At 35.1% G+C, this 25476-nt stretch overlaps 1 protein-coding gene across 3 annotated transcripts in view; it reads left to right on the forward strand.

Annotated features, from left to right (window-relative positions):
- Positions 1-25476, forward strand: part of Ccser1 (coiled-coil serine rich protein 1) — a 1141750-nt gene that overhangs the window by 502450 nt on the left and 613824 nt on the right. For all 3 annotated transcript variants that reach the window (XM_036181695.1, XM_036181696.1, XM_036181693.1), the window contains exon 8: positions 3924-4007. In XM_036181695.1, coding sequence (XP_036037588.1) covers positions 3924-4007 — 84 coding nt within the window. The remainder of the gene's footprint in view (positions 1-3923; positions 4008-25476) is intronic.

Raw genomic sequence — 25476 nt, forward strand, 5'->3', positions numbered from 1 at the left:
ATGTCTTTAGGAAATTCCAATATCAATTTTACCTTTAATTTTTCTCTTACAAAAATATTGGCTGTAACAAGAGTAGTAAAATTATTGAGTAATAATTTTGGATATGAAACTTGATTTAGGTTAAAATATTTTGTCCACTTTATAATCAGAGAATGAATAACTATAATATTTTTTAAGTTATACAAGTTCATTTTCATTGTTGTTTGTATAAAGAACTAACTCAAAATAGATATTGGCAAATATTTGGGAATAATAAGCCTATGTCTCATAAAACTACCTTAGTATTTTTTTCAATGTATACAAAATAAAGCAAAGAGCTATAAAAGGTTTTGTTAAGGGTGATGGACAGGATTTCTTGTTCTTGATATTGTATTTTTATTGTATTTAGTATTTGTTGAAGTTGTTTTTCTTCATTCTTTATTGTTGTGCTGAATGAAGCCTTCTTTACCCCAGGAATTTACTATTTTCTGAAATAGCTGGTTAAAAAAATATTATAGTAAAAATGAGATTCTACATCAAGTCAAGGGTTTATGTATTTCAAAGCTTCCACACATATAGAAGGTCCTGTGATCTTTTAAGAGATGTAAATAGCTAAGAATTCTTGGGTTATTTCTAAATGCACCATTTGTAGACCAAAAAAAAGAAAGAAAAAATCAGTGCCCAACATTCTTCTTCAGCTTTGGTATGTCCTGTCATACACACCACTGCTCAAAAAGCCTGTGCATGCTCTGGATTGATTTACATAAAAAAGTAGACAATTCAAAAACACTCACTTTGAAAATGAAGTTACTAACAATTTCAGTATCAAAATTAATGAATACTACTTTATTTATATAAGTAAATTATATTACATTTTCATTTTGTTTATAAAATTTACCATGATCATAATATCTTACAAACATTTGTTCAATTTAAATAAATATTTTAAAAGCTGGAGGGTGGTGGCACATGCCTTTATATTATATTATATCATTATATTTGGTAATGTATTTGCTATTTAGGTAAAAGAATAAAAGAACATTCCTTGGGTGAACTGTCACCATTTTGCCTCTATAAAAAGCCTCTGCTACCAATCTTTAAGGTGGATGGAAATCCAAACCTTGGAGTCTTCTCAAATATTCAGATGACAATCAAGGACAGAGTGTGCTGTTCTGGAGAGTTTGCTTTTTCCCTGAAAAAGAAATGAAATACAGCAGAAATTTCCAAAAATATGTACATATATGAAATTGATCTAAATGAAATCACCAAAAATAATGGGGAAGACAATCCCAACTGACCATCTCTTGTCACCAAACAAAGCTTCTACTACTGAAATTGGGTATATCTAATTGAGTTGTGGATGCACGGGAATTCCCAAGAAACCCAGACTGTTGCCAAGGCTTTAGGTTGCTCTTCACAGAATAACAGCAAGGCCCCATTGCTGAAGACAACTACACAGCTCATTAAACATGGAGTAGTTGAGCTGGTGCCTCCAATAGAGTTTTCACCCTTATGTTATAGCATCTCTGGTACAGGAAGATACTCTGCATGCTATCAAAAGAGAAATATAAACACCAAGCCATCCATAAACCCTTTATCTACAATGGTACACTGCCTACTAGATATGCTATGCTAGGGCAATGGTGGCACAAAGCTGGTGGGAGTAAACAACCATTAACTGATTTGACTCAAAGCCCACTCTACAAAATGAAATCCATACCTGACAATGTTTGGGTGACCAAGAACCTGAGGCTAGATAGCCCAAGGACCAGTGGTAAAACCAAATAATACTGATCTAAACAAGAGAAAAAAATAATATAGTGACTAAATGACTCCTAATGATACTGTGCTGTACTCAGAAGTCAGTGCCATGTTCAGGCATCATCAGAGAAACTTCCTCCTGCAGCACACTATGCAAAGAGTGAAAGACCTTGGAATACTCAGCACTAAATGGGATGTCTATATGTAATCCCTCAGAGCTCAGAGAACCCCATGGAAGAGGACTCAGAAAGAGTGTTAAAGCCAGAGGGGTAGAGGACACCAAGAAAACAAGGGTGTATAAATCAACAAGAGCGAAGTTCCTATGAACTTACAGATACTGTAGCAGCATGCACAGTGCCTGCATAGATCTGTACTAGGTCCTTGGTACTTATATTACAGCTTCCAGTGTAGTGATTTTTTGGGATACCTGAATGTTTAAACCACTGAGTCTCTGATGTTTGTGCCTTCTCTTGGGCTCCTTTCCTTCTGTTGGTTTGTCTTGTCCTACTTTGAGGTAATAGATTTTGTTTTATCTTATATTTTATTTTGTTATATTTCTTAAAAAGAATGAGTGGATGAAAACCTAGCCACTAGGGTAAAGGTTAACAACTGAATTGTCATTTATACTTGCTAGGAGCGGGAACATCCAGTTTTCTCAAGTGGGCTAACACTGGGTAGATCAACCTCTCCAGGGCAGGCCTCATGTTCAGGAATAGTTGACCAACATATATTGATTGGACTCCACAATTTTGTGTGTGTGTGTACTTTCATTTGATTGTTTCTTTTGTTTTGTTTCTTTTGTGGTGTTCTTTTATTTTGTTTTCTTGGATTTGAGAGGTTCTGTTTTTCTATTTGATTTTTGGGTTTTTTGTTTGTTTGTTTGTTTGTTTGTTTTTGAGAAAGAATCCAAAGTTGTCTGGGTAAGAAGTGTGATAGAATTGGGAAGGACTTGGGAAATAGAATTATATAGAGAAATATGATTAAATATATATTTACAATTAAATACTGTTTTAAGTAGTAAAATTATAATAAAAAGAAAAAATGCAAAAAAATAAAAAGAAGATAATTGTTACAATGGAAAATGATGCCATTCTCCTAATCAAGAATCTTTCTCATAAATAAAGGAAGTGATAGATAAGTAAAATGAACTTAGTGAAATTTGCTGATGAATCAGTATCTCCTACAGCTGACAAATGCATATTTGAGACAGTCAAGTCAGAAATATTAAGGAAGAATAAAGATTTAGTATTAGCTTTGGCTCAATGAGTATATACTAAAAGCTTCAAAGAGTTTTCTGTCTGTTAAGAAATGAAGGATGATGAAGAGAGGTCTTGGAAAGACTATGGAATGAATGATAAGTTTGCATGTCTATAGACAATGCTAAGATTCTGATCAGATAGAAGCTCTATTCATGAGTAGAAGTTTAGAAAATTGGGAATTCTGTAAAGGGTGGATGTATTGGAAAACTACCAACACATAATTACAGAGGCCATGGATATGGATGTAGAAGCTGAATGTGCTAACACATTGAGAATGTCAAAGCAGCAGTGAATACTAGTGAAAGGGACTAGTGAATTATCCTAGGCACATCATTGATGAAGAGAGTGTAGCATGACCTTGGGTTAAGAATTAATACTTGGCTGGGCAGGGTGGCACATGCCTTTAATCCCAGAACCTTGGACATATAGGTAGGCACATCTCTGTGAGTTCCAGGACAAGGGCTGTTACGCAAAGAAGTCTTGTCTCAAAACAAAACAACTCCCCTAAGAAAGAATTAACATTTAATGACACAAGCGAACAAAAGTATGTCTTGTAGAGTATAATTAACGTTATTACATTGATTATATATACCCAAAAATGCTGAAAGAATTAAGAATGATGCACATTTCTTCTTAGCACCATAATGTGGACAAATAAGCACCAAAAAGAAAAATTTTAACTTCTAAAAAAATAGTATATATGGAGAAATACACATGATGTGTAGAGCATAGTAACATTTTATACATATTCTTTTGTTTTGTTCTGCAACTTTGAAGTATTGTAAGAAATATCATCACATCATAGAGAAATCTGAGTTTCATTAGTCACATACAATTATTTCCATGTATAAGATGACATTTTTTTTTGTCAATAGCAAAGTGAGAGGGCTAAGCCTATTCTGCTTTCTCTTTGATGTTTTATAGGATATAACAAAAGATGAATGCTCAATGCTGAAGCTGCAGCTGAAAGACAGGGATGAGCTCATTGCTCACCTTCAAGCAGAGCTGGTAAGTGATTGGCTGGCACAGCTGTTTACTTTTTAGGGTTGTCTGGTATAAACCTTTATCTGTTGCACTGATATTATTATTAATATGTTTGATGAATGATTTAAAATAGCACCGTCAATTTTGTCATACTTTAATAATGAAAACTGTAGTCCTTTGACAACAGGAAGAAAAGAAATGGTGTTTTACATGAACAGCAATTTACATACTACTAGAAAATGGTGCAATCTTTTAGTTGTATCTGTAACATAAAGGCTAAGGCCACATTACATTTTGTATTCTGTGTGATTTCCCTCCATGTTGAAATGCTTAGAGAGAAACTTTATAATATGAAGGAATGCACTTATTACTCTTACAAAACAAACAGATTTTACTTTCATTTCGTGATCACCAAATGAAACTTTTTGTCAATATACAGTGAAATTTCCAATTAATGTACAACTCTCACAAAATATATGTGAATGAAGTTACCATGATGGAATATAAGGAATTAAATATTTAGAACATTTCTAATTAGCACATTTGCTATGCAGAACTGTTATTTTCTATATATTTCAATTTATATACATTATGAATAGCAGTTTAAAATGAATATCAGGCTGGGCGGTAGTGGCACATGCCTTTAATTCCAGCACTTGGGAGGCAGAGGCAGGAAGATCTCTGAGTTCGAGGCCAGCCTGGTCTACAGAGAGAGATCCAGGAAAAGCACAAAGCTACACAGAGAAACCCTGTCTCAAAAAAATAATTAAATAAATAAATAAATAGATAGATAGATAGATTAAATGAAAATCAGTACTCTAGAATGAAATAATATCATATAATTATTAAGTAAGAATTAAAAGGAGAGTGCTAATTCATCAAGAGTTCGTAAGATACCATCAAAATAAATACAACACAGTAGAAAACCCCCTGACACATTATTAGTATCACAAAATAAATTTTAGTTAAAAATACTATAAAATGATTTGACAGTGGATTATATCAATGTTGGTTTATTATATAACTATAAAGAACAATTCAGTGACATAACTGAGTTTGCAGACCAATAAGCTTGTGAGGACTACTGATGTAATAGTATGATGTCAAATCCATAGTACATTTTATGGAGTCTAAACAGCTGGCAGTAGTTTTACTGAAACTTGACCCTTATTTAGACTAGGGTTTGACAGTCACAAGCATGTCAGTATGGCATTACAAGCCTCCAACCTACTACATAGAAATAGAATAGCATTCACAGACAAGAGGAGCATTTCCCATACTGTAAGAAACAACCTGTTATAGAAGAATTAGCAGCATATCAATATTATACATAGCATCTACTACATAATGGAAACACTGTATGTTTAATATATTCCTCCTGTTCAGTGGTTCTCAAAGTTCCCAATGCTGCAACCCTTTAATAGAGTTTCTCATGTTATGGTGACCCCAACCAAAAAATTACTTTGTTGCTACTTCGTGACTGTAATTTTGCTACTATTATGAATCATAATGTAAATATCCAGTATGCAACCCCGATTGGAGTCATGACCCACAGGTTGAGAACTACTGCTCTAGGTCTATATTGTAACCAATCTTTGTTTATAAGCCATAGAAAAGTATCTTTGCATATAAGTCAAAGTATATAATATCATAATAAATATCAAGAAAAGATACGTATTACCAAATGGAATAATCAATCTTAAATAACAAAGTATCTATTCATTCATTTTGCCAGGCAGTGCTTATTTTCAGTAATTAACTCAGAAAATATTATTCATTTTTCTTCTTACCATAAGTTTGATCAGATTTAAAACATAAAATGTGAAAGTAAAGACTTTCTTTGTTGGGTGAAATGAGAAAGAAAAAAAAATGCTTCCATAGCCAATGTTACAGCTATAATTACAATAATTCTGTTCTCTTCTCTTGAAAAAAAGGCTTGGATTTCCTGTCATCCTAAAATGACATACTCATGGGCTTTTAAAATGTCCTTTTCTTTAAACTTGAGTTGTCCAAATTGGCTACTTAGCCTTGAATTTTTTCAAAGTAATAATCAAGGCACCATTGCAATGTCTGTGCTGTGTAGTCAAATGTTTTAACAAAAGAAAGATGTCCCCTTTTGCAGTGAAGTTTGTTTTGATAAAGAGGATGTAAAGTAAGAAGGTGTGATTAATTAAGCAAAAAGAAATTTTAAAAAAGGCCAACAATTAAAACTGGAATCAAGGAGTGCCTGGAGTACACAAGTGCATAGGACTCTACAAAATGCTGCAATCTGTGGGAAATATGGGCCAATGTGGTTCTGGTATATCTATATACCTTGAACTCTTGCAATTCTCATGCTTTGGTCTCCCAAGGACAGAAGCTACAGGTGTTAGTGACTAACTACAACGGGCTAATTTGTGACAATTTGACAAAATCGAATTTAAGCTCAGAAACTAGTTTAGCAACTATTTATTATCATATAGATGAACACTATAGAATAATATATAAGTTATTGCCATTGGTGTTTTATTTCTTGACCACTGATATTGTTATAAGAAATTTGTCTACTTGTATATTGCAAAACAAATTTATAAGGAAATATTCCAATAAAAACATAGAGTAAGAAAGCTTTTTCTTGTGTAACCATGTTAATTTAGCTGAGTACTGCCATTCAGACTTTTCATTACTGTAACAAATACCTGAGAGGGAAAACAAATATAGGAGGAAAGATTTTGGCGCATGGTTTCTGTGTTTTCAGTCTATGGTCAGTTGGCTTCATTGCCTTAAGCCTATAACAGGGCAAAACATCATGGATGAAGGAAAGATACACCCTTCAATATTACTTTCCCAGTGGCTCTCTTTCTCCATATCAGCTCACCACTCACATTTCTGCTACCTCAAATACTCTTTTCCAATATTGAACAAATCAATTGATTACGTCATTCCTTAGATCACAGCCATCATGATGTAATCCTTCTTGGAAATATTTTCAAATACACCTAGCCATGTACTTAACTGACCTCCCTGGTATCTCCCAATCTAATACTATCAACAATCAGGATTAATTGTCACATTCTGCTGGATAGTATCACCTGTGGTGAGGAGTTAATCAGTAGTCAGAGTTGGTACAGAGAGAAAATTGTAAATCCTCTTTTCCAGCCATCTTGCCAACAGCCACTTTTGCAATATTTTCTCAACAGTATCATTGTCATGCTAAAATGACAGGTTGTTCTGTGTGCTATAGGCTTTCAACAGCATCTTCCACCTTCCCAGTATATGTCAGGAGCAGTCTCCATGCATTAGCATTTGAACAAAATTACTTTAGAGGTACTATATTAATTTTCAGTCCATCAGTGAAGTTCTGTAAGATAAACATACGCATCCAGATACCCAGTGAGCTGGAATCCTACAAGAGAGGATTTCCTTATATATGTTGTAGTTAAGTGTGAGAAAGCCAGTTTCTCATGGTCCTGTCTGGTAGGGAGTCTGAGATTAGAGTGCCAACGTGTGTTGGTGCCAGTGAGGACTGTCCCTGGTTGATGGATGGCTAACTTCTCACTACATACACAGGAAGGAAGATAGCAAGCTCTGTGGTCACTCCATCTAATCAATCTGAGGGCCCCACCCTATGATGTCATCTAATTACAGCCACCTTCCAGTGTTCTGCCTTCCAAGGGGATTTATTGTGTGAGTGGAGGAAGGTATAGTTCAGACCAGAGCAACTAGGTTGTGCTCCTGCTTATTTGTTGTTATCAAACAGCATTGCATCCAGTAAGTTCTACTAGATATTTCATGACCTATCTTCATTTTTCTTCTCCATGATTTCCGAATCATTACCATAATTGTGTACTCCTTGCTTGCTGAGTTGGTAGACTTTACAAAGCATGAAGATGCTACAAAATTCAAAATAAACATTTGATTTTATGTTATACATCTGTACTATTTGAGAAAAGCATCAAATTCATTAACTGGATTCCTAATGTGAATATATTTTCTATCCAAATTTTCAATTTATCCCTTTCTGCATAAAAAGGGAGGCAATAAGCAATTAGTTTTCTCAGGAACAATTTCAAGGAGTCTGATATTAACGCCTATGAAATTTTCAGGCATCACTTAATTTTATGAGCTTTATTGGTTTTTGACAGATAAAAGTAATGATTTATACTGTTTTATGATGCCCAAGGGAACTTTAAATGGTAAAATATCAGCTTTTACTGACGTTATATACATCATAGGGCAACTAATTGGAAGGAAAAAAAGGAGTTACACACTATGGCCCCTTGTGTTAGAGCAGAAAGGAACTGGTTGGCAGTGGAAGCATCTACCCCCAGCTGTTTCACCCCAGAGTAGAGCCATCGTGCTCTGCCAGAAGCACATCAAAGGGCAAAGGGCAAGGCTGTTATTACAGTCAAGCTTCTAACGTAACAGTGCTCTATGTTGACCATGAGGATAAGTGGCTTACAAGAGGAGGTTTTGTTTCTGTGTCTCTTCGTCTCCTTCCCTCTGGTCATCTTGTCCTTTTCCTTCTGTCTGTGCCATCATATATCCATCTTCACCCCCCCCCCTCTCTCTCTCTCTGCAAAGACCATAGGCACATACCCAGGGAATTTAGTTGTCTGCAACTCAGGAAGGGAAATGTGTGAAAGCCCGACTCTACTGGCTAGTGGTCTCAGATCACAAGGTTCGGAACCGTGGGTGACTAAGATGTGGCTTTAAAGCCACTCAGCCTGTGCTGTTTTTATCATGGGAGCCTGAGCAAACTCATACAGTGCCATGTCTGAGTCTAGATTTTTTTCTAATCATGTTCCAATTAGATTGATTCATATTTTTTCCAATGGTTTAGCTAGGTCATCTTATTATTTTTCTTCTGAAATGCAGAACAGTATTTAGAAATTGTATTCAACCCATTCAAGTTTTCCTTCAAGTTATGTATGTGTTTTCCAGCTACAAATCTTATTTTCATAGTTTGCCTCCTTAATCTGTTCTTCAAATGTGTTTGTTTTCTATCAATGCTAAGTTTTCATTCTTGGCATATTTCTTTTAGCAGTGTCCCTAGCCACCAATTTGGTCTTCAGTAATAACTATATGCTAATGGTCTCATGATTATTCAAATTCATGTTTTAAACATAGAGGAAACACTAAGCCATTAACTATATGTAGTTAAATGATTTTATTCATTTGGCAGCTATTTTGTTGTTATTTTCTACAAAGACATCTGTTGTGTATGAAGTCCTTATGTTTTACTTGTTTGTTCCAGGGTCATTAGTGTTCTGGGGATGCACAATTGCTTGTCTGTCTGCTTGTGTGTGAGACATAGCCTTAGACAGCCCGGGGTTGTTAGACAATTGCTATGCAGCCTCAGTTGGACTTGGATTCATTATTTTTCTAACTTTGCTTTCCACATGCTGGGATCATAGAAAACACTACTGTAGTCTGTACCTGGCTTCATGCGGAGTCTGGGTGAGTTGTATGGTCACTACAGTTAATTTCCTAAGAGAACAAAGTGCTGAGCTTGCCCTTTTCTCCAACACTGATGAGAGCCTGAACTCTCCCACATGCACTTCAACCCTATCCTTTACCACAGTACCCTTTCACCTCAGGAATGGTTAGTGTGACCTCAGAAAAGGGTGATGGAGAGGAACTGTGTTAAGTATACAACTTTCTTTTGAGACCCTTTATCCTATATTTTCTGATGAGCACAAACACAAACGAACCTCTTCTTCAATCAAACTGATAAAACAGGAGGGCTAATGGCATCATGTGAAGCATGGAGATTTAAACTGAGTTTCATCAACTTCAGTTTGGGTCAGAATTACATAGGAAAGCAAGTGAGTAATTACTTCCTTCTATATTTTTGGGTAGACATTTGCTTAAAGAAAAGGATGTGGCAATACAGAGATCCAAAGGATCAGAATCTGTATTCCTGGATGCTCCTAATTACCTATGTTATTATGTATGTATATATATACATATTTATAGCTGTATTGTTTAGTTTATTTGTGATGCTATAAAACATCATAGCTTTATTAATTCATAAAGAATAGAAATTTGCTTTTCACTATCCCAGACTAAAAAACCCAAGATCAAGGTGCCAGCTAGGATGGCCTTGACATCTCTGCCCTCAAAATTGCTCCTTAAACTCTGTCCTTCTGCAAGAGAGAATTCACAGCCTTACAGGAAGGTTCAGCAAGGTATGGAGGTAGCCCTCATTCCCTCTGAGTTAGCTTTGGTCCGTTTTGAAACCTGATGTTTTCTATTGTGCCTTTCTTTCAATAATTGTTGCCTTGAACATTCAAGCCTCATCCCCATGAATACTGGGAGAAGAATTCAAACCATAGGGCATAATAGTTAAAGTACAGAAAATAATCATTAGTAGTGATTTGATAGATACACCTATATATTTATATTCATGCAACATATTAGTTTGCATATGTGTATATAGTTAACAATGTTTATAAAACTGTGAAGAGGGTAGCATAGATTTTTAGATTCATAATTGTAAAATGAATAAAAACCACTTATGTTTCAAAAACCTGAAAAATGACTAATATTTATATTTGCATGATGAGTATTTTCAGTTCTGTATTGCATAGTTGGAAGCTTGCATTTTGCTCTTTTGTGAATATTTGTTTGCTTTCTTGTTTATTTTGTGGGAAGGGTCTTGTCTCTGGCAGCACTCGAATTTGTCATCCTCTTTGGTAATCTGTGCTTGGTGGCACTCTTCACTATGCTTAGTTCAGTGTCTCATTTTATGACAAAACCTATTACTTTTATCATCAGAAAAATAATCAGATACTTATATTTGGAAAATAAACTAAGAGTTTAGGAGAGTTCTGTGGGCTTTGTTCCTGTTGTCTGTAAGGAGTGAGGGCAAGAGAGGAATTTTGGATTTTCACATGCCTTGCTAACTGAACAATAAGAGTTCAATTTTATTGATTTTTATATTGCTATCCTATGTGACATTTTGCTTAATGAAATGCTACAAAACAAAATTAAACAGCATACAGAAAGAATGACGGCCGAGGACTATTATGAGTCATTTGAGAAGGAGAAACTGAGCAGGAGGTGAAGCCATGAAACTCTGTGACAAGTGTTCTGCATCATGGGGACTGAAGAGGTCCAAGGTAGCTGACAGTATAAAACAGAGCCAATGAGTGCTAGAAAGGGTTTTTTATAGTGAGTAATATTCAAATATATTTAAGTGTAAGGATTTATTTTTGTGGGGTAGATGGACTATTGAATGTGTTAGAAAGATAACTCTGAAACCATGCACTTAGATTTTAAGATCTTATTCATTTACTTACTAAGATACTTAATCAATACAATATTGATATTATTGATTATAATAGAATTGACTATTTATATGCTTATATAAATTTAATTTTGTTAAACTGACTGTTATAAAATAGAATTATTTTTCTTGCCTGTGTAAAATTTTAGTCTCTTTCTCATATATTTAGTGAAGGCCATGTTGAAGAGTAGCATGCAATTTTATTTTTTATTCCTAATATGAAATTGAGGGACACTACAAACATTATCTTCATGGGCTACGGTAAATCTAAGAGATTTGTCATGAAGATTGGTGGTGAAATGTAGCCTTGTGTTTTAGGGGGTGGATATATTCTATTAGATACCCATTAGTCATGTAAGTGGCTGCAGAAGTCTCATAAATGGTTTTAGATTTGGGGTGGAAAATGTGTTTCATATGATATAAAAACTAAAATAAACTGTATTTGCCATTCACCTATAGGCTCATTCAAAACATTTTAAGTAAACTGATTTTTTTCTACTTATAGACAAAATTAATCTTTTGACTCTGGAGACTAGAAATGAAATGTCCTAATTTGTGTTGATCTGCCATGCTACACACTAGGGTTTTTACTAGTAATTTGGACATGTAATACTTATTATATATTATTATATATGTATATATATATGTGTGTATGTATATATATGTGTATATATATATGTGTGTGTGTGTGTATATATATATATATATATATATATATATGATTTTAAAAGGAAAAACAAATATCAAGATTCTGAATTTTCACATGATCTTTCATAAAGGTGTTTCCCTCTGAATGGTTTTCTTCATCTTTCTGATTGCACTACAAGTGTTAAATAAAGCTTCCCTGCTGCTTTTTCTTTGCAGTCACTTCTGATTATAAGGAAAATGTATCTGACCCATTCTGTATTCATTATATTTCTTGTCCTATAACCAACAACTGACAACAGGCAGCTTAAGAGATGAGGGGTTTGTTTTGAATTATGATTCAGGGATAAGTTCCATCATGTGGGGAGGGTGTGGTGGGATGCAGAGGACGCAGGGTGGTGCTACCTGGTACCCTGACTGGGATGAGAGAAGGTCAATGCCCATGCTCAGCTCCTGTTCTTTCTCTTCTCATTTTATTCATCTTGAGACCTCAGGCCATGGGATAATGATGCCCACATTCAAAATTGATCTTCATCTTCAGCTTTACCCTTAAGAAATGTCTGGGGCTGTTTCTTCTAGTCAAGCTGGTAATGCAGAGACTAACCATCATAACCACCAAATAAGAAGTTCATTATTCTAGGCATAAATAAGTAGTTTGTGCTTATTAATATTACACATCTATGCTGGTTGAGAGTAGTGAAATATGTCAGATTCTAAGTCAGATACCACATATTTCAGGGTTATATTAAAGAGGTTATATACATCAAGAGGTTATACTGACTGTCCAGTGTGGAAATAATAATATAATTGCCTGAAAGTCATCTGTATTTACTATTTCTTCCTACTAGGATTCTAAACACATCACTGCTAAGATTCCTCCAAAAGCATCTGTGTGTATGTATGTGTTCATGTGTGTGTGAGGGAGATAGAGATAGAAAGAAAGAAAGGAAGAAAGAAAGAAAGATAGATGATAAATATCTCATTACATCTAATTGTAGCTCATTGTACCTAATTCTAGGTGATTAAATTATATATACACAACGTATCATATAAATGTTACTTATTTTTAATGTATAATAAAATTTATTTGTTTGGAACCTTGGGCTTACACAGGGACACTTTGCTCAGCCTGGAAGGAGGGGACTGGACCTGCCTGTACTGAATCCACCAGGTTGAGCTGAATCCCCAGGGGAGTCTTGTCCCTGGAGGAGATGGGAATGGAGGGGAGGGGCTGAGGGAAGGCGGGGGCAGGGGCGGGAGAGGGGAGGGCAGGGGAACCCATGGCTAATATGTAAAATTAAAACACAAATATAATTTTAAAAAATTTAGAACAAGCTCATAAAACAAACAAACAAACAAAAAACTAAAATAAAAGGCAGATAGGAAGACTTCTACTTACAGAGATGAGACACACAATTTTTATATTTCCCTCGTCGCTGATAAATTTGTAACTGTACAGACCATACCCAGCTTCAATATACATTGGCTATAGATTCAAAAATTAGCAATGAAGATATGGAACTTGACTTATTGAATTCCATCATTTAATTGAACTGTTTGGGGGTATTGGTTTCAATTTAAGAATTAAGTCAGTGACACAGGTCAGTGGGTAACAGTGTCTGTTGCTAAGCCTGACTACCTGACCTGATCTCCCAAATTCCCATGATTGAAAGAGAGAACAGATCTTTACAAGTTGTCCTCTGAACTATACACACACAGCCACACTACAGTGTTTAGCAGGTTTACAAACATGTTCACACAAAGAAATAAATGTGCCAAAAACGTAAAAAAATAAAGTATCAGCCTGTGAAAGTTAAGTGCATATGTTTTAGGTGATGCTTGTAAATTTTTAAAAGTATTTGTTTGTTTTATGTCCTAACCACAGTTTCCCTCCCTCTTTTACCCCCAGTCCCTCCTTAACTTCCCTCTACCCTCCCCCATCAATTCCTCCTCTTTTTCTGTTTATATATATATAAAGTAATACTATCACAAAACCACATATTCTGCACATCACAGAGAGGCCTCATTAGCTCCCAGTAACTCTTGTGTTTTCAAAAATGATATGCTTATTAAATTTCCTATTTTTCAAACTTATATTTACAAAGTTCAATAAAGGTGTTAGCCTTCTTTCTCTTCTGGCTTTTGCTAATATTCATTTAATATAATGCACATTATTTAATCATAAGTTTTTCTTACAGGAAGGAGCATATTAAAATGCTCTTCCAGGTATCCAACACAGTAGTTCACTGAGTCGAACATTTTTTTCCATCTGGTAAATATCAACTCTAGAAAGTCTAGTCATATAAAATAAGCTAGAAAATGAATCCCTTGTGTTATTAAGCTTTCTTCTTCCCATTCAAAATAAACATTAAAATGATTTTCTCATTTTAATGCAAATAAACAGCAGTCCCTTCTCAACATTCTGCAATGTCATTCACTGCAGGCAGGCCAAGGTTGAGGGTGATTTGTCAACACTTGAGTAGCAATGCATGGGGTGCATAGGAGCCATAGAGCTGAAGAGCTTTGGAAACCTGAAGGCATCACGTGTAGTCAGGTTACTACCTATACCATAAAGCAGTTGCTAGAAATAAAAGTCTAAGAAATGCATGTGGTTAAATAGCACTTTATAAAGAATCTGGAGAGATGAATAATTTCATTTGGTTTAAATATATGTTTAGAATTCAAATTGAATGAAATTGTACACCCTTGAAGAATTAATAACAGAATAAGTCCTATTTGATAAGGGAAACATCATTCTGCATGAAAATCACATCCTGAATTCAGCTTGAAAGTAATTCCCCACTTGCTCCTCATGCTATTATAATTTATAGTATTATTTCATGCCAGTCATTTTAAGATAGAATATTATAGTCCCATGGAAGATTTCCATAAGAACAGGCAGCTGTAAGTACTTTCAAATCCTCTTTCTTTTTCATATTTAGGAAACATTAGGGACAGAAAAGAAATAGATTAGGTATACTTAAACATTATTAAAGTGTCAGGCTACTTTCGTTCTTTTTCCAGGAGAATTAATTGCACATATTCCAGAAAGGGCTTATCTCAGCAGTAATTACTCTCCTAGTCAGCACTGTAAGACAGATGTAGAATATGAATCTGACAATATCCTATGATACATAATGGGGATTAGACTCTGGTTCCTTCCACACTCCAGTACCTTGATGAAGAGCTGCCAAAAGATACAATCTTTAATATTCCATAGCATTTATTGTAGCAATCTTGCATACTTGTTTAACTCTTTATCACAGAGTGTTGTCATATTGCAGTATGTCATAGATACAGAGAAATAATTGTTGCATATTTTAATGCCAGTAGGACAAGGGCTTACTTTTAAGTCATGGATAGAGCCTAAAAGGAGTATGTAGCTACACTGATCAAGTAAAGTACCTAGCTGAATTTAATATATATGTAAATTGAAACAGTTGATTATTTTTATATTTTCTTAACTTCTTCTATCAAGTATATCATGCAATTTCCACATTTCCTCCTCCCTTTGTTTTTTATTTTTATATCAATAGATATTCTGAAGCTTACTGTTAAATTTATAAAATAGAGCCATTTAGATATGCAGAACAGAAGCCATAAGTTAGGGAAAAACATACTGAATTATGTCAGAAAATAATACAAGGGAAATATATGTATGTGTACTTAGATGTATATGATTAGATGAAAATTACAACAAAATTTTAAGATCAATTTGGCTTTTATTAGGAATTAAAAAATCAGGCTTGATTTTATTTGAAGATTTAGGGAAAAAAAAAACTCTCCCCTCATAGTATTTGCAAGAATAAGGAAACAACACAGTACAAAAAGTGTATTGGTTACTTCAGATTACTTTCTTGTAAGAACTCTGATGCAGAACTTGGAGGAATCAAGCTGTAATTGGCCTAGAAGCCTCCTTCCCGAGAACTAACTCTAATAGTATTCAAAGGTGATATGTAAGCTGACAAAGGATAAAAGCAATTAATAGTCTTCCTCAACTGTAAATGAACCACAGCAATGATCAAGATGGCATGATTCTGCAAGGGTTCAGTAGTGGCTCTCATGTCTTGGGGTTAACCACCAGTCATCTAATTGGACGTAAAGGAAGTTCATGTCTGGTAACTGTAAAGCTACACAACTACCCATGACTTGTGATGTCATGGACCCTATAGAAGAACCTATTACTGCTTCTTTCCTGAACTTGTATAATTTCTAACTGCATTGTAAAATTCATCCTTATATAAACAAGTAAGTGTGCCTATCACCACACTTCATGTGACCAAAGACAAATAGAGAAATCTATAGTTAATCAAAATGTACATAAGTGTACAGCCCCATGGATTTATCTACACCTCAATCTCTACACCTACAGCTTAGAGAAAAGTGTAGAAGAAAGGGCAGGATGATTATAAGAGCTGGAGGACTAATATGTCTACTATAAAATAAAGTCTTCTCGATATGAAGAGGAAGCTATACCCATGAATTATCAACAGTATCTCACCTAAACAAGACCTGCACTATGATAATACTAGTTGGCAAGCCTATGTGAGTGGGAGAAATCTCACAAGTCCCTAACCTTAGATAAGTTAGTGGCTGCTGAAGAAAAGAGACCCAGTATTCTCCAGGTACTAGCCTTCTAACAGGTTATTCAAGCCAACTCAATCAGCAGTAAATGCACAGACATATAAGCAACAGTGAATGGACTCAGCAGATTTTATATATAATCATTAAAGAAAAAAAGGGTAAAAAAACTTGATATGGAGTGGTGGGAGATTTAGGGAAGAATTGGAAGGTAGAGAGGAGGAATAGAAATTATGTAAGTACATTACTCATATACAAAATGCTCAAAATATTTTTAAATTCAATTAAATAAAAGATATTTTAAACCAGAAGCTTCTTCATTGTTATGCTAGTGAAACCAGGCTATTTGTAAAATTGTCTTCCCTCTCTGCTGGACAGATGAAAAACTTTATTTCATCTTAACTATGAGTAAATTTACTGCAAATGTCTCAACTAAACCTTTTGCAGGATTTCAACAGAACACAATGATCCCCTGAGTTACTTAATAGTATGTGTGTGTGAATGTTCTGTCTTACAATAGCTTATCTTTTAGAATTTGGAAGTCATTCTGAACAATCACTTTAGAGTCAGAAATAGCAGGATAAAGAAATACAAAACTTATAGGACAGATGTGAAGAGATAGTGGTTAATTGGTAAACACCTGCTCTTTGACAGACACTCTAATGTTTAAGATTTGTGACTGCATTTAATATTTAGGATCAAGCTGAGAAACATTAGTACTTCCAATTTTCCATAATAAAACAAATTCAGAAAGATGTAAGGATTTCAAGTCTATAGAATACAATTGAGTTAGCATTCAAAAAAGTTTGTCTGGCTCCTTGAATGGCATCTTCAAGCTATTTTTAAATTGAAGGAATAGAAAACAATTCAAATGTCCTTTATGTAAACACTGTAATTAGAGAGAGCAGTTATTCTGTGTAGATTGCTTCTCAAGTGCATGGTGCTAAGCTACTAGAGCTGTCAGAACCTCAAGCACAAGAATAACTAAATAAACTCATTTCAGAGCAGCTAGTTCACTAGCTTCTCATGATCTCTGAGGTAGTCATGGTGATATGCATCAAATATGATTTATCAAAAAAAGACTTGAGAAACCATAGCTTAGAATTCTCAGATAAACGAATAATAAACCAAGAGTAAACTGACTTGTGAATAAGGGAAGACTGAGGTTCTATTATTGAATATATAAAATAAACTTAGAACTAGCAGATTAACAGGGAAAAAAGGTGGAAATATATTACATAAACAGAGACATCACTGGAAAACAATGTATGCCTCATAACCTAATTAATTGAAGGCAATATATACTCATTGCATAAAGAATTGGGGAGGAGGGATATGGCAACATATATGAAGAAATGGCCGGAGGGGAAGATGCATGAGTCTTTAGAAGAACAGATAATTTATAACTAAGTATGTATTATAGCACTGACTTTAGTCTTATTCTCTTAGGAGCAGAGTTAGTTTGTAGTTGGTTAGATAATCTCTGTGTCCCTTCTGGAGGACTACTGTCTAGGTAGATGAAGGGGTCTCAAGCAAATATCTTCCTGCATTCCGTTGAACTTCAAGAACTTTCAGTTCAGAAACAACAACTTACCCAGTGGCTTAGTTTTGGTAGCTTGTTACTGAACTGCCTCAGCTTATTATTTATTATATATTCTCATTTGCTATGTTAATTAAACTGGCCTGGAACTTGCAGTCCTCCTAGCTTAGTGCCAAGTAAATGAGACCATTATTGTCAGGTTGTTTTAAAGCTCTCTCTTTGTGTATGATATGAATGGCATAACACCTGCAAACTCATCTCCACTGCACACACCAATTACTCCATGATCTGATAGGAACTGGGAAAAAATGAAGAAAGACATTAATTCTGATCAAACAGCAAATATGTTTTCAGATGTCTCACCCACCTGTACACAGCTAGACACTGAGTTGTCACATCTTCATTTTGCCTCACCTCCCTGAGATAATTCTAGGATTGTTTTAGAGTCTGTAAGAGATTGATGGGAACAGTATAACTGATTACCTATGATTCCCATCCCATTGTGTTTAATGCCCTTCCTGCATGTTTTAATTCATAATCACATGGTTTTCCCTTTATTAGGTTTTTTTCTCCTTGCTAAATCCTTTGATGATGGGCCCTTGGCATGTAAATGGGCTCAGCAGCAGCAAAGAACTGTTAGCAAATAATGAAGTGATGCTTTTTTTTTTTTTAAATAACTTTTAGGGAAAACTTTGGAGAGTAAAGCAGGAAAGCATCATCCAATTAAATCAGAAGAGAAATGGGAAGAAAGAGTGTTGATCCTCGGGAATAGTCTCAAGAAGTCTCTGGAGGGTATAAAAGGAAGTAAAATGTAAGGTGATGCCACTAGGAATGATGCAGGGCATGTGACAGAGGAAGGGAAGCCTAAGAAATGATGTGAAGACAGGGTATATGTTACAGAAACAGAGAAAATACTGAGTCAAGAACAACTTAGTCTAAAACATGTTAGAAATCAAATAAAAACAGATGAATAACACTCTATGAAAATGTGACTTTAAAAAAATATGTGAACAGTAAAATGAAGTCTGTTTCTTTTCTCATAAGCAAAATCATTTGATGCTATAGATGTAACCATCTTGTTAAATAAGAAACACAGAACCAATTGCAGAGTTAAAAGCCAAGAGGTCAGAGCAATAGCTGAGAGCTGAAAACCTTACCCTTCACTGCTACTCTGTCTTTCCTCTCTGCCAGAGAGCTATTTCCTGTGTCCTGTCTTTTCTATAGACTTTCTGTTCTGCCTTCTCATTGGTTGTAAACATAGCTACATGACCTCCTCGTCACTGCCTGTCATACAGACCTCCAGGTCTTCTATGGTTGGTATTGAGATTAAAGTCATATGTAGCCATGCTTGCTGTATCCTTGAACACACAGAGATCCTGCTTAGCTTTGTCTCCCAAGTGCTGGGATTAAAGGTGTGCACTACCACCACCCAGCTTCTGCTATGGCTTGCTTTGACCCCAAGGTAACTTTATTAATATACAAATAAAACCACATTCCAGTACAAATAAAATATCACTATATGATGCCATAATGCAACATTCTCTTTTTAAAGGTTTTGTTTATTTGTCTATTTTTTTTTAATGTAGGTGCATCTTAGTTAATTTTCTATTTCTGTGGAGACACAGTATGGCTAAAGTAACTTACAAAAAAAATCGACGGCTTGTTTACAATATCAATTGGGTAGTCCATTTCCATCATAATGGGAAGCATGTTAGGAGACAGGCAGGTATGATGCTGGAAGCAGCACCTGAGAGCTTACATCCTGCTTCACAAGTATGTTGGAGGGAGCCAGGGGAGAGAGAGAAAGAGAAAGAAAGAGAGGGAGTGAGAGATAGAGATAGTCTGGACCTGGTAAGGGCTTCAAAGCCCACCCAGTGACACACCTCCTCTATGTAGACCACACCTCCTAACGCTTGTCAGAAGAATTTCACTAACAAGGGATCAAGCATTCAAACAAATGAGCCACTCTCATTCAGACCACCACAGTGGACAGTGGTTATCCCTACCTGAGTTTGTGCACACCAAGTATGTTCAAGAGCCAATGGAAGCCAGTGGACATTGGATACCTTGCAAATAGAGAAACAGGCAGATATGAGCCAACTAATTTGATGCTAGTAACCACATTTGATTCTTGAGAGGTTGACAGCTCCTATTAACTGATGAGACATCTCGCTGACCCATCAAGATTCTTTTAAGACCAAGAGAACTTACTTTTTGAGTTGAAATTATCCACAGAGCCAGGCTAACTTAGATTTTCATTCAGTCCTGGTAGCATAGTAATTCCAGATGCTAGGGAGGTTGAGGCAGGAGGATGGGAAGTTCAGAGTGGGTCTAGGTTACAGAGTGAGTCCAAGGCTGGCCTGAACAAGTTAATGAAACATTGTCTCAAAATAAAATCTTAATATAGTTCTGGAGATGTTTCTTATTGGAGAAATTCTGCCCAGCCTGTTCTGGGTCTACCTTCTACCCCAAAGACTAAATACTGTATTTTAAGTTATCTTCCACATTTGTGGAGTTTCTAATCTAAATGCAACACCATCCAGAAGCATTTGAATTGTGAGCAATTAATAACATTAGAGAGAGAAAAATTTCACCATATATGTATGTTTATATAATGTATATGAAACATACTCAAACATGTATAATTCTATGAGAGGCTGAGCAGCACACAGAGCCAGGAATGGACCATACTATACATCACTACATAAGTCAGTTTCCTTATGTAATTCATCCTATATCCAGTAATATTTTTCTTTTGTAATTGAGGAAATTGAGGTTAAAAGCTATTAATTCATAACTGTAGATAATTAGAATATGTCTTTTAATTATAAGGTGTCTGTGTAATTTTGACTGTTTGCTGTGAGTAGCAGAATATTACACCATTGAGATATTTGTGCTCCTATGTCCTGCTGTTGTGAATGTTTCTCCAATACTACTGAAGTTTGAAGAGTTTTTGCTGTAAAATAAAAGATTTTTAAGCTTATAATTCCCTACACACAATAGTCTGTTTGTCTTCTTCAAGTTCCCAATCTTACCATACCACATACCTTGAGGTTCATCACACAGCCAAACAGGAATAACTAGAATTAGCATGGAAAGGCTGCAAAGATTGGAGGACACTAGACTCCCTTTGAAGTGAAGTAGTGAGATAATGCTTGAGAGGTGCTTCTGTATGGAACTGCACTGTTGTCATTCAAATTGGCTTCATACTTGATATGTAAAGGAGGATGAGTCAAATATTCACTCACTGTTTTTTCCTCCTTAGCTAATCTGATTTTTCAATTAGAACACTAGGCACTGTGGTCTCCATGTTCTGTTGTTAGGCAGACTGCTGCCTTAGACTCTGAGCTTTCTTGTAAGATGTCATTGAAGAAAACTATCATTTCTGAAGTACGAAGGTCTTTACATTTTATTCTGCTCTGAACCATGTCACAATAGGTGTATTTGTATTAGGAAAATCAGATAAACTATGAGGAAGATGACAGTGTGCTTGCTACACTGCTTACAATTGCCTGAATAATTTGTGTTATCTCCAACCCATTGAAAAAGACAGACACTTGGCAATGTCATCCATCCCATATAATTGAACTTAAGGCTGGAAGAATAACACTTTATTTTATCCTTGAAATTTTATGAACACGACTATCATTATGTCAACAACAAAAACCTCTTAAAGAAGGTCCATCATTCCCATATTATAGTGGAGAGTGTGATTTGAGAAAATCTTATTTACTAAGTATTTGGTAAAATTGATTTTATTCTGCATTCTTAGAAAATTTTTGAAGCTAAAAATATTTAGTAGCAGAAGCTAAAGCATCAGCTATCCAACTTACCCACTATAACTCCTGGAAATAGTCAGGTACACCTTTTATTTTTGTATAAGTGAAATAGTAATGACTGCATGATTTTTACTTTTTCTTGGGCATATGTCACCTATAGCTTCAGTGACTATTTTTTTTTTTGTTATTGTTATATAATGTTTTTGGCATTAGAATTAATGGGGCTACTGAAAGTAAACTTTCTATTGCACAGCATCAAAGTTCTCATCATTTCTCCTTTATTCATCAGTCTAATGCAAAGATTTACTAGTAATATTTTCCCAATTATTTACAATAACAAGTTCATATTAAACATGTTCTTTAAAAAAGAAATTGAGCCGGGCGGTGGTGACACATGCCTTTACTCCCAACACTCCAGAATCAGAGCCAGGTGGTGAGTGTGAGGCCAGCTTGGTCTACAGAGCAAGTTCCAGGACAGGCACCAAAACTACACAGAGAAACCCTATCTCAAAATAACCACAAAAAATGAATTTCGGTGAGGCTGTTTGTGCAAATTTTGTTTTAATTTGAGTTTTCTATTTTCAGCTGTACATACAAATAATAGAAACAGATAGAAAAATTGATAAATATAACTAAAAATTGCTTGTTTTTCCTAAACCACAGTGAATAGGGATGCTACCCATAAAATGGATGGATGACTAAGTACACAATTATTCCTAAGATATAGGAAGCACTTGTGTCATTAACAACTGAATGTAAAAATATTAATTTCAGGTGGTGAGGTCCCAATGGGTTTTTCATCTATTATTAAGTAAATTATGCTTGCTCACTGAAGTCCTTGTCTTTGACTATTATAAAGGGAAGAATTTAACTCAGAAGCACTGAAGTAGTACAACTCAACCCCAACAAATGCTGCTAAGACAAAGCCATTTACTATTTTGTAGCTTTTCCCTTAGCAACAAGTATCAAGAATATTTGGAACAATAAAATTGTGACTTTATTCATAGCACCCATAGATGAAATGCAAATCTTAATTTTATAAATTCCCTATAGATATTTAAGAAGACACAGACTTGACAACCAATCCCTCTTCAGGGAGTAAGAAAACAAAGAATATATTTGTGCACACATTGTATCTTTCGTTACCCAATACTTTTCCAAAACCCTAAGATGCTCATTCTCCCCTAATCTAAGGACAGTATAGAAGAGAGAATTCTGGGAGGTGGAAGGCTGAGTCTCTGCTAGGACAAGCAAGATGTAAGGTACAGGTAAGCCACAAGCCACATGGTAACTTATAGATTAGTAGAAATGGGTTAATTTAAGATACAAGAACTAGATAGCAAGAAGCCTGCCATGGCCATACAGTTTACAAGTAATATAAGTCTCTGTGTATTTACTTGGGTCCAAGTGGCTACAGAACTGGCAGATGAGAGAGATTTGTCCTGAAAATGGGTCTGGTAGACACAGGAAAACTTTAGCTACATAGTATCAATTAGCTCCTGAAATTATAGAGACTTCTAGTAATCCCCTATTATTTCTAATCCTTCTGATTATTTTTTCCTGTAATAACAACAATAAAACAAATTTATACTTTGGAGTGGTAGCTCAGTGGTGAATAGCATTTTCTGTTCTTCCAGAGAACCCACCTCTAAGTCCCAGCACCCACAACGTGACTCAGAACCAGTTCTGGTTTAACGGACTCTGCTTCCCTCTTCTGGCCTACAAGGGCAACATGCACACGTACACATAAGTAGACTATTCATACATGTAAAATAAGACAAAATAATAAAATAAAATAAAACAATAAAAATATTTTTAAAAGATACGTGCAAAAGTACTTGAGAAACCCTAAATTTTATTTTATTTATTCAGATCCACCCAGTCCTTCAAAATAAGAGCCATTTTCTAACCTATCAGCATTTACATATGTGTTTAATGGGTAAAAGAACTTTATTTTCAGCTGGCAAAATGCAATGATCTGTCAAATGAGACAAAAAAAAATAGTCTATTCAATGTACTATGCTTTGAATAAGTTGTTGGTATTTTTCCATGGGATAAGAAGTTTTTAAAATCCTCATCCTCATAAAAGTCTCTCTAGTCTGTTTCTCTCCTTAGTATTCATGCCAAACTTATGGTCAAGACAACTCCCAAAATGAATCATTGTTGTCTTGCTAAGAATTGATTTTTAATTCCACAACATGCTTTCCAAAAGTAGTTTCAATGTTAATATCTGAACATATTGAGTGAATAATTAATACCAACACTATATTCATGTTACATACCTTGTGACTTAATAGTTGTAATATAATTCCTCCTTATTTTTAAGATTCCTTAGAGAACGACAGTACAAAGGGGGAAAAACTGTTATTCTCTTGTGGTAATGGACAATTTTCAGACATTGATCACCAGCATAGGAACTGTGTTTATATGCCAAATATGCCCTTTCAAATGTTTCTATTATTTATTTTAACTTGTCTTCTTCATTTCTGTTTTTTTTTTAGTATTTTATTTTAATGTTTTTCAAATTAGTGTAGCTTACAGCTTCATATTTGAACTGACATGGTGACAACATTAGAGTCGCTTACCATTTCTTGGTCAGATCATCTTTTAAATTGTGCTTTGTTTATTAACTTGGAGCCATGAGACTACCCAGTAAAACTAAAGTCTGGCTTCAGTGATTTGCCTAGAGTTACTGCATTTTGCATTTGCCCCTTGAGTGTATTTGATTTAAATCTGATTTAAAGACATTTTCTTTATTTCTCTATACATCATTGGTAACATCTAAGACTTCGCCTGTGGTATCTAGAACTCTCATTAAAGATGACAGGTTAGGAAATCTAAACTTTTCCAGAGAGACATATCCAAGTGCAATATAGTTTTAATTTTGTGAAGTTAAAATCGGCTATGCCAGGTTGTTTTAATTTTGTGCAAGACATCTGGGAGACTTTTGTTGCAATGTAGAGTCTTGTGTCACTGTGAAGTGTTTGCCTTATTATAGGCAACACAAGGTCTGGGACATAATTGTGCATATTTCCTAATTTTCTAGTGGTTCCGCAGAATCACTTGGGAGTAGAATACAATAAAAGACTTTCTGCATTTTAAAATTGGAGCTGTTGTACAGGCTTAAGATTATTTAAGGATTTGGAAGAAACGTTCTCGTTTTGGCTTCTATATTGAACAGTCCTGAGATTTCTGTTCTTATATATGTAGAATTGGGTAGAAGTTGTTAAGTAAAACAAAATAAACATCAAAGGTATTTATTGCCTTCTTTCCTGTCTCTCATTCTCTTACCTGTCTGGTTCTGATGTCTAAAGGCATGATCAACATGCTCTCAGAACAGGCATTTAGGCTGGCATAACCTTTTGAGCTGTCACTCTGACAAATGTGGTGTTAAATATCAGAAACTACAGGAGATCCTGTTTAGGAGACCTTAAAATGTGTGAGCAGGCACCTCTCCTGCTGAGTTGTACCCATACACAGGCTTTGTTTGTAGCTCTTTTCTTTCCTCTGCCCTCTCTGATTCACCTATAAGTGTACTCAGGAGATAAACAAGGCACAAGGATAAATTTCCAGTTCCAGGGTTACAAAGTGGAGGAGGCAGATTTACTATGAATGCACTACATGCCATTGTTGTGGTTTGAATGTGTCCTACAGAGGTTCCTGTGCTGAAAACTTAAT

Source organism: Onychomys torridus, chromosome 3 (assembly GCF_903995425.1).
Source record: "Onychomys torridus chromosome 3, mOncTor1.1, whole genome shotgun sequence".
Classification (NCBI taxonomy): domain Eukaryota; kingdom Metazoa; phylum Chordata; class Mammalia; order Rodentia; family Cricetidae; genus Onychomys; species Onychomys torridus.